At 38.4% G+C, this 13706-nt stretch overlaps 1 protein-coding gene across 3 annotated transcripts; it reads left to right on the top strand.

Annotated features, from left to right (window-relative positions):
• The first annotated feature begins 1811 nt into the window (after nt 1-1811).
• On the top strand, nt 1812-13496 carry LOC108678023 (transmembrane protease serine 9). 3 transcript variants are annotated; one of them, XM_018166354.2, is made up of 9 exons: nt 1812-2660; nt 4612-4747; nt 5929-6242; nt 6652-6702; nt 7310-7547; nt 8546-8703; nt 10201-10299; nt 10977-11128; nt 11602-13496. In XM_018166354.2, exons 1-9 carry the CDS (start codon nt 2579-2581, stop codon nt 11770-11772), a joined length of 1401 nt encoding a protein of 466 aa, XP_018021843.1. In that variant the 5' UTR covers nt 1812-2578; the 3' UTR covers nt 11773-13496. The 3 variants fall into 3 exon arrangements, with proteins under 3 accessions (XP_018021843.1, XP_018021841.1, XP_018021844.1); XM_018166352.2 differs by having other exon boundaries at nt 1813-2660; nt 4600-4747; XM_018166355.2 differs by having other exon boundaries at nt 1816-2660; nt 4600-4747; nt 5929-6218.
• The last annotated feature ends 210 nt before the right edge of the window (nt 13497-13706 follow it).

The raw sequence follows: 13706 nt of genomic DNA, 5'->3' as shown, positions 1-13706 counted from the left end.
TGAATGAATAATAAATTATTATTATATTAATAATGCTTCACTGCATAATCAAATTTTATTTTGAATGCCTGAGGCTTATAACAGCTTGCACGATACTTAATATGGTTTTCTTCCGTAAACGAGCAATCCCTGAAGGCATAATCAAATGACATTCAGAACAAAAATTGAACGGGAGTACCGTATACCGTTTCAGCAGAAATCCTCCTTAAGAATAGATTGTGTCCGTAGTGTATTAATGTTATAATATCGTCTTAAACTCGTTTCCCATTTCCATCAATATAGTCATTTTACCAAAGCTTTGGTGTGATACCGAGTGAACAAAAAGTCGTTAACATACCAATACTAAGTAAAGGATCTTGCCACCCCACCCACAAATTACCGGAGGAATCCTGACTGGCAAATTGTAGCCTTGACTGACAATAATGGAATCATACAAGCCAGACATTTCACTCCAGTAATTTTATTGAAGGTTTGGGCAAATCTCTTGATAAGTTGATTGAAAAATTTGGGAATGGGCTGGAGAGAATGATTGCGCAATATTTGAATCAATAAAGCTTGGATTACTAACAGAACAAGCTATGAATCCTTCATTTAAAACATGTGACGGTGTATAACAAAATATGATCAATCTAACATTACCGCATCACCTGTGAACCCGCATTACAACTCGTCGACACAGCTCGCAACTAACATTCGCCCAAAATGTTACCCTACGCGGGGTAGGCAAGCTTAATCTTCTTCGGCATCGTATAGAAGAATTAAAATTACTTTTAAATAAAAACAATTAGCACGACAATGTTCTTGGGTGACAATAAGATCACAGAAGCACATGCACTCGTCTTAAGAAATACCGCTTTCTGTTAAAAGGATCTGCATTGAAAATAGCCCCCGGACTCCTCATATGGGAGCCGACTGCGAATAGATGCAAATAAGTGAAATAACACTAATTAAATTAATGGTTATTTTTCGAAGTTCTCATTAACTTGAAATTGTTTTGAATAATGAAGGAGTTTGAAGTGAATGATATGATGAATATGAAATGGATATCTTCATGCTCAGAACCTCTTGTATACGTTTAAAATAATCATCTGAAAATTTGCTAATGTTTGTACACTAATTCAGCGAATTAGCGTACATCCATCACAGAACGCATGTGTAGACAAAGTAAAAATCGAGGAATCGTTAAAAGCCAAGAAAATCTTTAGGAAGTTTGAAAATCTGAATTTTTAAATTAAAATGTTTATTAATTATTTACATATTCTTAAGATCGCAGACAGATCTGTGTTCCATTTAGTTAGCTGATGTTTCGCGACATATCCTGCTACCAAGATACATTAATCGTGTTATTAAGGTGGATTAATATTACTATCAGTGTAGAAATATCTGACTATTACAGAATATTAATCATGATCTAAATGCAGGAATCATATTTCTGTCAGTTATATATGAAATTATCTATCAAGTTAAAAATGAACTTACGAACCTTGTAGATAAATCTTGTTCTTACGGCTGAAATAATCTTACTGCCTACATAAGGGAGATTAATTTCACTCTCAAGGTAGAAATGATGTTAATCTCAAGGTAGATTATTTTTACTCCTAAGCTAATTTAATTGACAAGGGTGTAAGTAATTATCTCAAATAGAGGTGTATAATTTTTACAATCACTAAAGAAGTCCGTTGCTTAGATAACAACACCAGCAGTACTCAAACTCGGAATGTTGAGTCAAATCTTCCATATTTTTAACAAACCGAAATTGTTTCCAAAGCTACGGAGCTTTTTTATATAATGTACCGCGAATTAGCATTTCTTACGTATATTTGACTCATAAAAAAGTGTAATTCACTGTAAAATTCACTGTAGAGTGAAGTGTACTTAAGAAATCAGGAGCTTTTATAATGATGACAATGACGTGTACAAAACAATACATACAAATGCAAATCACCTTGTGCCTGTATCTGTTTGTGTCCGTACAATGGGATTTGTCCAATTCCATTGTATATATAGTGATGAATCACAACGTAAAATAGGCATTACGAAATTACCAAGTCGTGCACTACGCTATTGCCTGTTAGTAATTATTGCCATCATAGTCGGTCATGTATAGGTATTTAATATAAGCTAGCCGCTTTTAAACCGCCGATAATATTCATCAGTGTTAGGAACGCTGCAATGGAGAGTTCAGCGGGGAAAACCGATGATATCCTCAAGTAAAATTTATCCTCGGACTTGCGTCAAAACATTCCTTGCCTAGTCACGCTGTGTTGAGATTTTTTAGTATTTGTTTTTTGATAGGTCTGTGATTTCCTTGAATTTCGCGATTTATACCTGCACGCTCCGGTATCAAGCAGTGTCTCCTGTCTAGTCAAGTAAAATAATATAATTGTCTGCTAAAAATAAATTTACTTGTTGATTGTTCTTCTATACGTTACAACTCTTACAAGATAGTCTGTTTAAAAAAATTTACTTGCAGTTTATTTTCCTACGTTACAAGATAGTCAACTAATAATAACATTCCTAGCATTTTATGCTTCTCACACAATAGAATTACCTAAATAATAAAGACCCTGAGGCCGCGATGCTGCTGCCGACGACAGCCCTGCTGCTCGTGCTGGTCTCACTCCACCAGCCGGCGGATGCTGGACGACAGCGCAGACAAGGTGATTGTTTTTGCAAAGTTAGGAATCGCTAAGATATGCAGCTGCTAATTGCCAATCACATCTAAAACTAATCACCTGCTATACTAAAATTCTAAATACTGAAATATGGAAGACTATGTAATGAAATATGTATACTTTTATATACTAAAAAAAAGCTACTAATATACTAAAATTTAGATCGACGTTGTAAAGGCTACGGCCACAGATTACAGCCACATTGTCATGATTGCACTGTACGGCCACATTGTCACGATTGCAGCCACTGCAGGGCATGCAATGTTTATTGCCTGAAAATCTTGCCTCGAGTTCCAAGTATTAAAATGAGCTGCCACTCTTCGTAGTTATTACCATTCTTAACTAGTAATATCAAATAATTAACCTTGTAGAATGAATCGCACGAGTGCACAAATCTAAGAAACTAGTTAATCGTACGATGAACAAAACGAAAAAGTGACGCATGCTTTTCCCTATTGAAAAATGTAAAATTGCCAAGCAGTTATTCAGTTATTGCAATGATGTAAATTGGTGCCTGAATATTGAAATAAAATGTTTTAAAAACAGGATGCGATTCTAAATGAATTTTTGTCTGCCTGCTTTGCATGTGGATTATCTACGGAATTAGTGGCTGCAAGTTATATCTATACGGTTTCCATTTATTGTAGAACTATTGAACAGTTTTTTTTGTCTTTAATTAATTGGGGATGCTGCTTAATATTATATAAATAACAAATAACCAACAGCATCTACACTGAAATGTGTCACTATAATGTGTCACTGTCAAGAGCTCAATAAATGTAGGTGTGAAGTATTCTATCTACAATTCCCACTTCCTATAATAACATCGACACAATTTGCAATGGAATGCATAAAATGATTCCCACGAAACGGTCTTTAATGTAACCGCCATTTGAATATTAACACGTTGACTACGATTGCTTCACCTTGTACTATCACGGTATTTCATTTTTTGTACTTTTTTAAGCAGGTCATTTTTTCCGGACAAATTCCGTGATTTAGTTTTTCTCAATTGCGTTTGCCGGCTAAAATTTATGATAGGGGTACTTCCTAATTAAATTTTAAATACTGCAAAAAGAAAATAAATGGAATTTTTATAGCGGAACCTACAAATAACTAGTATACCATACATTGAATTAACGGCCTTTTTTGGCCTTTTTTGTTCTCGGATTTGGCCGACTTTAGGCAACCTGAATTATGTAGCACTACCTCCTGGAGAGATACATTTCGTGGCTCGCATATGTACCAATACGTAGTTAACGTGTTAATCTAATCCGTTTAGATAAAATTTATTTTATCTAAACGACTCATGATAGCTGAGGCCCTCATCATTAAGGATAGGACCCCAGCCATCAACCAGTAAACTACTGGATTTGTCAGAACCTTGAGACTGTTTTCGGAGTAATTTTCGGTGCTTTGATTCTAAATTATTTCGTGATTTTGTAATTATTCCTAACAATTTTGATTTTTGAGTAGTATCCTATTTACTTGATTTTGTACCTATGTCGACGCTAATTTCATCACTCAATGCGCCTTTTAACTTGATAATGAATGATAGAAACATTCGAAACGTCGTTAACTAAATAAAAATGTCCATCGGTAACCTGATTTTCGATTTGCCAGTTCAAACTAAAAATATTGTTCGATATATTGAAAAGAAAATTGCGAATAAAACAAATTCTCTGGTCTTCAATGAAACCTGCTTGATAAAATTTATTCTACACATTTTTTGTGTGTTGGATAATTATAACACAGCTTGAAACAAATATTTTTCGTAAGAAACTAGTTTCTTAAATATTTATTCTCATCAGGATTGTGCCTATTATTATACTCATCTGAATTATATGAATTCAAGTCATTAGCATAATAAATGCACATTTATTTGCCTCAAATTCTGTTGTATTCAGCACCGCTACATTTGCAGCCTTCGTGTTAGGTGTCCAAAGCGCCGACTCGTGCGTCCCGCCAGAGGGCGGTCAGGGCCTCTGTGTGGAGGTGGTGCAATGTCCGAGGATCTTCTCAATCCTGACTAGCCGACCTATTCCCACAAATCTCTTCGATTACCTGAGGAGGTGAGGTAACTCTACCTCAACTCTACGGTTACCTCAGAAGGTGAGGTAAACTCTACCTTAACTCTACGGTTACCTCAGGAGGTGAGGTAACATCTACCTTAACTCTACGGTTACCTCAGGAGGTGAGGTAACTCTACCTTAACTCTACGGTTACCTCAGGAGGTGAGGTAACTTTACCTTAACTCTACGGTTACCTCAGGAGGTGAGGTAACATCTACCTTAACTCTACGGTTACCTCAGGAGGTGAGGTAACATCTACCTTAACTCTTCGGTTACCTCAGGAGGTGAGGTAAACTCTACCTCATCGTTGCATTTTATACGCTTACGTTAGACTTTTTATTTATTTTAGACGGAAGTTTTTGAAGAGAGGTAAGATCCATCTCACTGTTTGCACCCTCCGCTTCATTAATGTCATTCGTGAGTCTTTGCTTTTATCCAAGGCTTTATTATTTACTTTAATATTTTGGAAGCTAATATGCAATTTTCGCGTTCGTTGCTGACGCCGTTCTGTATTGTGCGATCGAAATAATATGCTTGCATGTTATTCCTCCGTCGAAGCGTAAGTAGACTACTTCCTAGTTTTAAGCTTGTATCTACAAGGTTATAAATATTTGTCGGTGCAATAATTTCAAATTGACTATGATGTTTTATAATAATTGCAGACACACTTTTAAAAATATAAATTCAACAATAGCTATAATTTTGCGCGAACGAAAGCCACCGTTTAATGCAAGTAAATCAAACAAAGAAAATAGCAGGGACTTGAATGCCTCGGCACGCGATTCATGACACCTTTAGGTCAATTTACAAGTGCCCTTCATTGATTGTAATGAAGTACATGTTGAGTAAATACTATTCGTACAAATTCTTTATGGTACACTTTATTTACCACAATGATTTAGTAGTTGATCAAACCCTATTTCAATTCCGCAAATACTGTTATTTGAATTTTTAATGCTAAATATCGACCATCTTGTAATTATGAGTTATATTCTTTGCGGAATCAAAGCTTCGAGTTCACGCCAATGTTGAGCTTTGCAATTTGTTGTTCATTTTATGTTGTATGTGCAAACATGCATTGCTGCCTGTCATTTGCTTTTGTGTTGCTTGAGGCCGTCACGCATAACGGGACAGCTCACTCGAATGCTGAGCTTATCGTGCATGGGGATTTCCATGTACAGGAGCATCTGCCGTAGAGATGCTTCCGGTCGGCCGATGTTTTGTTGTGGCATCGCCGGTTCCGGCGGGACAGCGCCTCTGGTAGCTGGTGTAACACCGCGGCCTTCTACGGCTCCCGCAACTACTACTCCTCCTACTCAACCACCTACTCAACCTCCTACTCAGCCCCCTACTCAACCTCCTACTCAGCCCCCGACCCAACTTCCTACTCAGCTCCCAACCCAACCCCCTACTCAACCACCAACCCAACTTCCTACTGAGCCTCCCGCAACAGAGCCTACCACAATTTTAGGTTCGAATCCGTTTGTACTGTCAAGTGAGTCTCACTATATGCAGCAGGGCTCCCAAGCATGTCTGCGTTTAGAAGAGAAGAAATGCACCTTTTTAGCATACTGATAAGCACATGAGCATTTGAATCTCATTTAGCAATCAACGATTACTGTTATTTTTACCAAAAAAATGAGCATTATTAACGGAATTGAATTTTATATATAGTACTAAGCCACGTTTATAGTTGCAAGGAATGTAAACTTGTAATGATATTTCTAATATCAATGAAATATTATCTAGTTGCTCTTTATTCAAGTGTACTATTGAGGTTTTGAGTTACTTTTATCGTTAGATTCCTAATTTGATGTATTATTTGTGGTTCAAAAGTTCCATAGTTTAAGTGATCAGTATTTGATGCAACAGACATTTGACGACTATCCAATTATTCATTACAGCCACGGGAGAGCCTGTCGCCACCACCACCATCGCCGCCACTGACACAACAGGCAAGGCTTTACTCGCATTTCGCTTTTTCTATCTTGATTTATTGCTTCTTATATAAACATTTTTGTGATTATTTGTGTCTACATTTTAATCTGCAACATTAGATTGATTCATGCCTTCAGAAAAAATTTATTTCTGATGACGATTGTAAACTCATGTTTCATATATCAGCCATTAACATCAGTTGCAAATCAGTGATGTAAAAATTTGCAGTGTGGCAATTCTCATGAATTAATCTGCCAATTTCCGATCGATTTACGAAATATTCTACCGAGCTACAGAGATGAATCCTTGAAATGTAACCATCATGAGAAAGGTCCGAGGATCCATGTATATGGCGTTCATAAACTCGATGCAGACTCGTACAGTTCCTATGATCCTATCGCGATTGTCCGAATGTACGAGTACCTGACATTTTTGACTAAAAATAGATAGCTGTTAACTGGTAGCTAGGTTCCAATAACGACTCTCAGAATGTCAGTGACATTGCAGACTTTGGCAGTTCTTATCTGGCTGGGTTTCTATCACGACTCACACCATGCTCGTGTCGTTTCTGACTCAGGCAGCTTGGCTGCTATCTCATCTCTCATAACGTCCATATCATTCCAGCTCCAGGAAGTTCTGCGGCGGATAATATCCTGCCAGGACTGGCGGAATGCGGTAACTCGAACGTGACTCTGCCGCGCATCGTTGGCGGGCGCAACGTCAACCAGGGCGACTGGCCCTGGGTTGCCGCGCTTGGGTACGACAACGGCCGCGGCAACGTCTCCTTCTCCTGCGGCGCCGCGCTCATCTCGCGCCGCTACGTGCTTACCGCCGCGCACTGCGTCGATGGACAGGCTGGACTGTGAGTTCATAGGCTGTGTGGGGGTTAATTCTGCAACTTTTTGCTTGATTTGTCTTTTTGTTGAGAATTTCTCTGTATCTTCAGCGCATCAAAGGATTTAGTAGTAAGTTGTCTGTATATTGTCGGAGAAATTATTTGAAGAGGCAGACACTATTATTTGTACTGGTCAGGTATTCGAGATGACGATGATTGAAAGTTTCGTCCATCGTTCGTCCAAATTATAACCTTGTCGGTTGGTTGGATTGGTTGAATATCTTTGTACGTATCTTGTTTATGGACCCAGTGGGACTGTGGGTTAATTGTGAGGCAGGACTGTAATGTAAGGTTATGGTGAGGCAGCACTGTAAGGCTATGGTGAGGCATGAGTGTATGGCTATGGTGAGGCAGGACTATGGCTATGGTGAGGCAGGACTAAGGCTATGGTGAGGCAGGACTAAGGCTATGGTGAGGCAGGACTGTAAGGTGATGGTGAGGCACGAACTTGATTTTTGTGGTCAGGTAGAACTTTATTGTAGTTTGATGCTCATTTTTTAACATGAACATTGTGCTGGTCGCCGCTCATGTAGCATTCTGATTCAATCCAAAAATATGTATGCCAAGGCTAAAGGATCACAGATTTTCCGTAGGAGGTTATGGAATAGGCCTATTTGCTTTATCGCTTCTAAATCATGACAGAATCAATGTTAGACGATATGGACCGTGATGGATATTGATAATAGTGACATTCGACTGATCTTTATATTGTCTGTCATATTTCGTATAATTAATGTTCATAATTTTGATTAATTAAAATTTTCCTAATACTGAATAAAAATGTTCGTAATTTTGGATAATTTCCACTATAATTTTAGTTCATTTTATTCATAATGGATTCTTGTTGCCGCTTGATGATGCGAAATCATAAAATTAATCATCATTGTAAAATCTCCTGGGAACAACACCAAATAAAAAAGTAATCGTTACTGCAATGAAAAACTACAATTTCTGCTCATGCGCAGGCGTGTGGTGCGTTTGGGAGAACACGACCTGTCCCGGACGACGGACGCTGTACACGAAGACTTCGGCATCGAGAGCCGCACGATGCATGAGAATTACGACACCAACTTCTCCAACGACATCGCCTTGCTCAGGCTCGACAGGGACGTTGTCTTCAAGAGTGAGTGATAAATCATACGTCTGAAATGTTAGATAGCGTGTTATGTTACGTTCAAATTTTTAATGTTTTCCCTCTCAATATGTATGATTTTTTTGAGGAATGAAGGATTAGGTATACAAAGCCTTTCATGTTCAAGTATTACTAGTTAAATACCGGCTTATTCGGGAATTATTACAGGCTGACTCGAGAACATTTTTATTTTTATAGGCCAGCTACCCCGCAATATCAAATCTATTCAAGTTATCCTAAATCCGACTTTAGGTTTTCATAGAGCATCTATAACTAATTTCCAGTACTCAGGCTTTAACTTGTGCTCCTATATGTCATTTTAAACTCACTCTATAAATATATTTTCCAACTTCTAATCAATTTCGCTCCAACAAATCTATAATCACTGCAAACCACTTATCGCTGACCTCTCATTCACGGGATGACTTATTTAGCAGTCTTTTTCAGAATTACATCCTTAATCTCCTGCCTTTCTCTCTTAAATGGAGCAGTCTTTAACATTGAATGTTCCACAGATTCATACACATTCACCCTCATATGCGCAACACTCAACTTCTTTCCGCTCATTCCACTGACATTTACTTTAACTCACACAGAGAGCTGTTGTACTTACACAAAATAGTAAGCACCTGGAGCCTTCAAGACCGATTTAATTGATTCATTTTTACAAAATTCGGTCTAGTGCTCAACATCAATCCGAACAATCAAATTCATTCTAAACGTAAAAATGGCAACCGTCTCTTCATAATTATCTAAGTACTTCATCCGTCTTAGTGTCCAAATCGTGACACACTTTCTTACCCACCGCACAAACAGTGACGACACTGTGCGTACTGATAAGCTCTTTGGAAGCCCAAACTGGGTCAGAATGTCCAAGGGCAAAAAGTGCATCGCTATTTAGGTTAATTCTCACTCGTTTCTGCAGTGCAGGATAAATGCTCAGCACTGAAACGTGCGATGAAATCCTTAGCATATTCTGTCGTACAGCCTAGCATCATATGGATCTCTTAACCATTTGTATTCATACACCTAGTCGTCATACAGTAGCACTTTTAGCTTTTTTAATTTTTCTTACCCAGTTAATCTTTCGCGTCCATTCTTCCTACCTAATAACCACATTTGTACTCAGGCAACAAAATAGCATAGCGGTTTCAGCGTTTGGTCGCAGTCAATTCTTAACATCGCAGAACATTCACAGCTCGTTCCGTTTCGAACACGCAACTCACCGCTCTAATTTTTCTGTGCTTAACCGCCCGGCCTCATCGCCGATTCTGACCAGAAACTGGCGCACAGAGCTGGGATCAAACCCGCACCTCTGCTCCGATCCTGGTACTTTGAACTGTAACCACTGTGCCTAGTGAAACCTCGAGAATAAAAGCGCATGGACTCGAATGTGATCAGAAAGGCAGGCACGATAGAAAACTATATTATAATAATTATTTCTCTTCTTAATTCGTTTAATGGCGTAAATCTACGCGTTGATTGCAGAGCACATCTCGCCGATCTGCCTCCCGCGCTTCCCGAGCTTCATTGAGCCTGCTGTGGGGGCGCAGCCTTACGTCGCTGGCTGGGGGTCCATTCAGTACAGTGAGTGTACAATTACTGTTTAATGTCCTGGGGCCGGATTATCAAAGCTTCGTAACTTTTTGTACTTACGACAAAAAAGTTCTGTGGTACGTAAATACACCCTAATTTTGGCATTATCAAAACTTTCGTACGCAAGTCTTAGCTAAAAGCCTAAATTTTTTTCCCGCGCCAATTTTTCCCGCGCAAATGTTTATATAATACCACCTCTGGTATTACGTTGTCATAGCAACGCCACTCGTAAGTCGATTTTGCGTACTTACGAAGTTTTGATAATACGGCCCCTGTACACTATAGGGTCTGTACATTCGGCGTTCTTTAATATTAAGATTTCTTTGCACTATAAGTTTTATACATTCAGTGTTCTTCAATGTTAAGATTTCTTTCAGCGTTCCTTGTAGTTAAGATGCCTGTACGCTCTGTGGTCTGTACATTCAGTTTCCTCAACAATTAGGAGTCCTGTAAAGAGTATGATATTCTGTACAATGAGTGTCCGATTCTAAGTAACTGAACCTAAGTAATGCATGTCAGCAACATCGTTGTAGTGATAATTTTTTGTTTCGATTCCTGATGAGCCTGCAGGTCGTGCGCTGACCGACATGAATATTGACTGTGTCTATGTATCATCGTAATGATATTTTTCATCATTAACCACTGATGAGTGTACACGTCTTACACAGACCAGCGGTCTTCAAACATCCTACGTGACGTGGCCGTGCCCGTCGTGGAGCCCGCGTCGTGCGTGCAAAGCTACGCGCGATTCCAGACCGTGCGTGTCGACGAGCGCATCCTGTGCGCTGGCTTTGCCCAGGGCGGACGCGACGCTTGTCAGGTGAAGACAGTGACACATTTGACGGAATATAGGCCTTCGTTGACGGACTGTTTAATGACTGATAAGCTGAAAGATTAATAGATAAAGCGACTTTCTTTTGCGGCATTTGGATATTTTACTGTTACTAAACACTTCCACAATCCTGACTTTGCCTGACATGAATCTCGTTAGTAAGTTGTAGAGTAAAAACTGTAAAATAATGCTGATTACAGCGATATCCCCTCAAGCCTTCCTTTAACATGAAACTTCCATTATATTTCTATTTCAAAGTTCAAATGAATGCCTGAATTTTGTTGGTAAAAATTACTATTCCAATTAGTTTACGCAATTGAGAATTTCCGCTGATATTCAACATTAAAACCTACATTGACACGGGATTATTTTATTTATGAAAACTGCAATAATGTTTTATAAAAAACTGTTTAAAAATTGTTTAGAAAAGCACCACTAATGCGTACCTCATCCCGTCGCAGGGCGACTCCGGAGGTCCTCTGATGTCCCCGGTATTCAACCCAGGCGAGCAGACGAAGTACTACCTGGTCGGGGTGGTGTCTCTTGGGTTCCGCTGTGCGGAGCCTGGATACCCCGGCATCTACTCGAAGGTTTCCCACTTCATGCCCTGGATCTTGCGCAACATTAACTAGACTCTGACATTCCAAGTACTGAAGTACATTCTTCAGTACATTCTGACATTCTAGGTACACTACTAGTATGCCTCACTTCATGCCCTGTATCTTGCGCAACATCAACTAGACCCTGACATTTTAGGTACTGAAGTGAAGGCATAACTAGTATGCCTCACTTCATACCCTTGGTTTCGCACATCACATCAAGATTCTGAAATCATCTTCATTGAACTAAATACATGACAATAATGTGCACTTCTTCATAGCCTGGATCTTGCGATAAGCAACTAGGATCTAACATTCAACGTACTGAAGTGAAGACATTTCACTCGTATGCACCACTTCATGCCGTGGATTTCGAGCAACATCCACTCGTTTGTGAAATTATCTGTTTTGAATTGAAGGCTTAACCCATGTATGCAACATTTCAAACCGTGGATTTTGCGCAAAATCCATCTGTTTCTGAAATTATGTGCTCTGAACTATAGGCATATCTCTGGTATGAACCACTTTATGCTGTAGATTTAGCGCAAAATCAACTATATTATGAAGTTTTCTGCATTGAACTGAAGGCATGAATCTTGCAACCAATCCTTCGTGCCGTGGATCATTAGCAATCTCGAGTAAATTTCAACACTTTTGTTGAAGAGTTGTAAGCGATTTCTATTCTGCCTCTTATCATGTACTGGATTATAGCAATCTCAACTAGGAAAGCTTCACCTCGTGCGGCCGCAAGCTCCGGTGTATTTCCGGCAATATGTGAATAAAATGTATTCAAAATTATGTTGGAACAAAGGAATTTTTTATCATTGAACTGTAAACGGTCTGGTAATATTACCACTTGAATTTCCATAAGAGTTTTTTCTATTTTCTTGATGCAACAATAGAACCCCTTATCTCAGTAATTTGAAATGAACGGTCGCAGGTTAGCGCATCTGCCAAAAGTTTGAAACACTATTGGTCTGTATATTTAGTATAAGAGGAATCAATAATTGATGTTTGAGATGTGTGATGAAGGGGATGTTCCTGTCTCTTTAGTGCTGGTATAATTTTCACTGCTTGGCATAAAAGTAGACGTACGTTACGTTAAACTATGCGGTTTGGCATTAAAATTGCATGATAAACTGAACACCTAAATGTTTTTTTTAATTAAATAGTTATTGCATTTTATTTGAGGACATTTATAAGGACGCTTCTAGTGACTTCAAATTGTCTTTCACTAAAAAATGTGTTTTTTTTTTGCTTCGGTGACGGCCAATTTTGAATGTATTGTTTATCCTCGGGCATTATGGAATGATATTTTATAACGGAACAAGATTGTCATTTCTAAGAAAGTAACATTGCAATAGCTTTCTTGAAATGCGGTTACAGTGTTTTTGTTGCTACTACGATATAATCGATGTATGTATTTAGAGTAAACTTTTAAATGTCATTCACGATGTCGTTTTAAGATGACGTGAGCCACGACGTTTTGCGCAATATTGCCATATTAATCTGCTGACGTATGTATTCCACTGTACTCCGTAATCGAAATTTTCATAGCATTTTTATCTTCAGTTATTGCAAATTAGAAATATTCCTTGCATTTAGTGCATGGTTGTTATTGTTATAAATTACTCATGACCTTATTTTGTCGCTTGTTTTCATTACCTATTTCATTAGTTATGTGACGTTACTTCGCATTGTTCAACGAATCAGTGCTAAATATTTGTGAACTCTATAAATAAACTATATATCTAAAATTGTATTTATTTCATCCATATTTTTGGTTAAGTTGTTGGGCAAATGAATTTCAACATGTAAGACAAATTTCTTACGTTTGAACCATCATTTACACCAAAACGTTGATAATTGCATTGTTATTTAACGGTGAACATATCATGTTTTTTTCACAAACATTTTTTCGTCCAAGTCTCCGCATGTTGTCATCCGCTAGAAGTCGCAGACGGTCA

Source organism: Hyalella azteca, unplaced genomic scaffold (genome assembly GCF_000764305.2).
Source record: "Hyalella azteca isolate HAZT.00-mixed unplaced genomic scaffold, Hazt_2.0.2 contig8314, whole genome shotgun sequence".
Lineage (NCBI taxonomy): Eukaryota > Metazoa > Arthropoda > Malacostraca > Amphipoda > Hyalellidae > Hyalella > Hyalella azteca.
This window is presented reverse-complemented; position numbering and strand designations above follow the sequence as displayed.

What these genes read in the sequence shown, in the direction of transcription:
- LOC108678023 (XM_018166352.2), top strand. Translation starts at nt 2,579, where the DNA reads ATGCTGCTGCCGACGACAGCCCTGCTGCTCGTGCTGGTCTCACTCCAC. An exon ending in CTCTTCGATTACCTGAGGAG is followed by an intron (nt 4,748 to 5,928) that starts GTGAGGTAACTC and finishes TTCCATGTACAG; the next exon opens with GAGCATCTGCCGTAGAGATG. An exon ending in GCGGACGCGACGCTTGTCAG is followed by an intron (nt 11,129 to 11,601) that starts GTGAAGACAGTG and finishes ATCCCGTCGCAG; the next exon opens with GGCGACTCCGGAGGTCCTCT.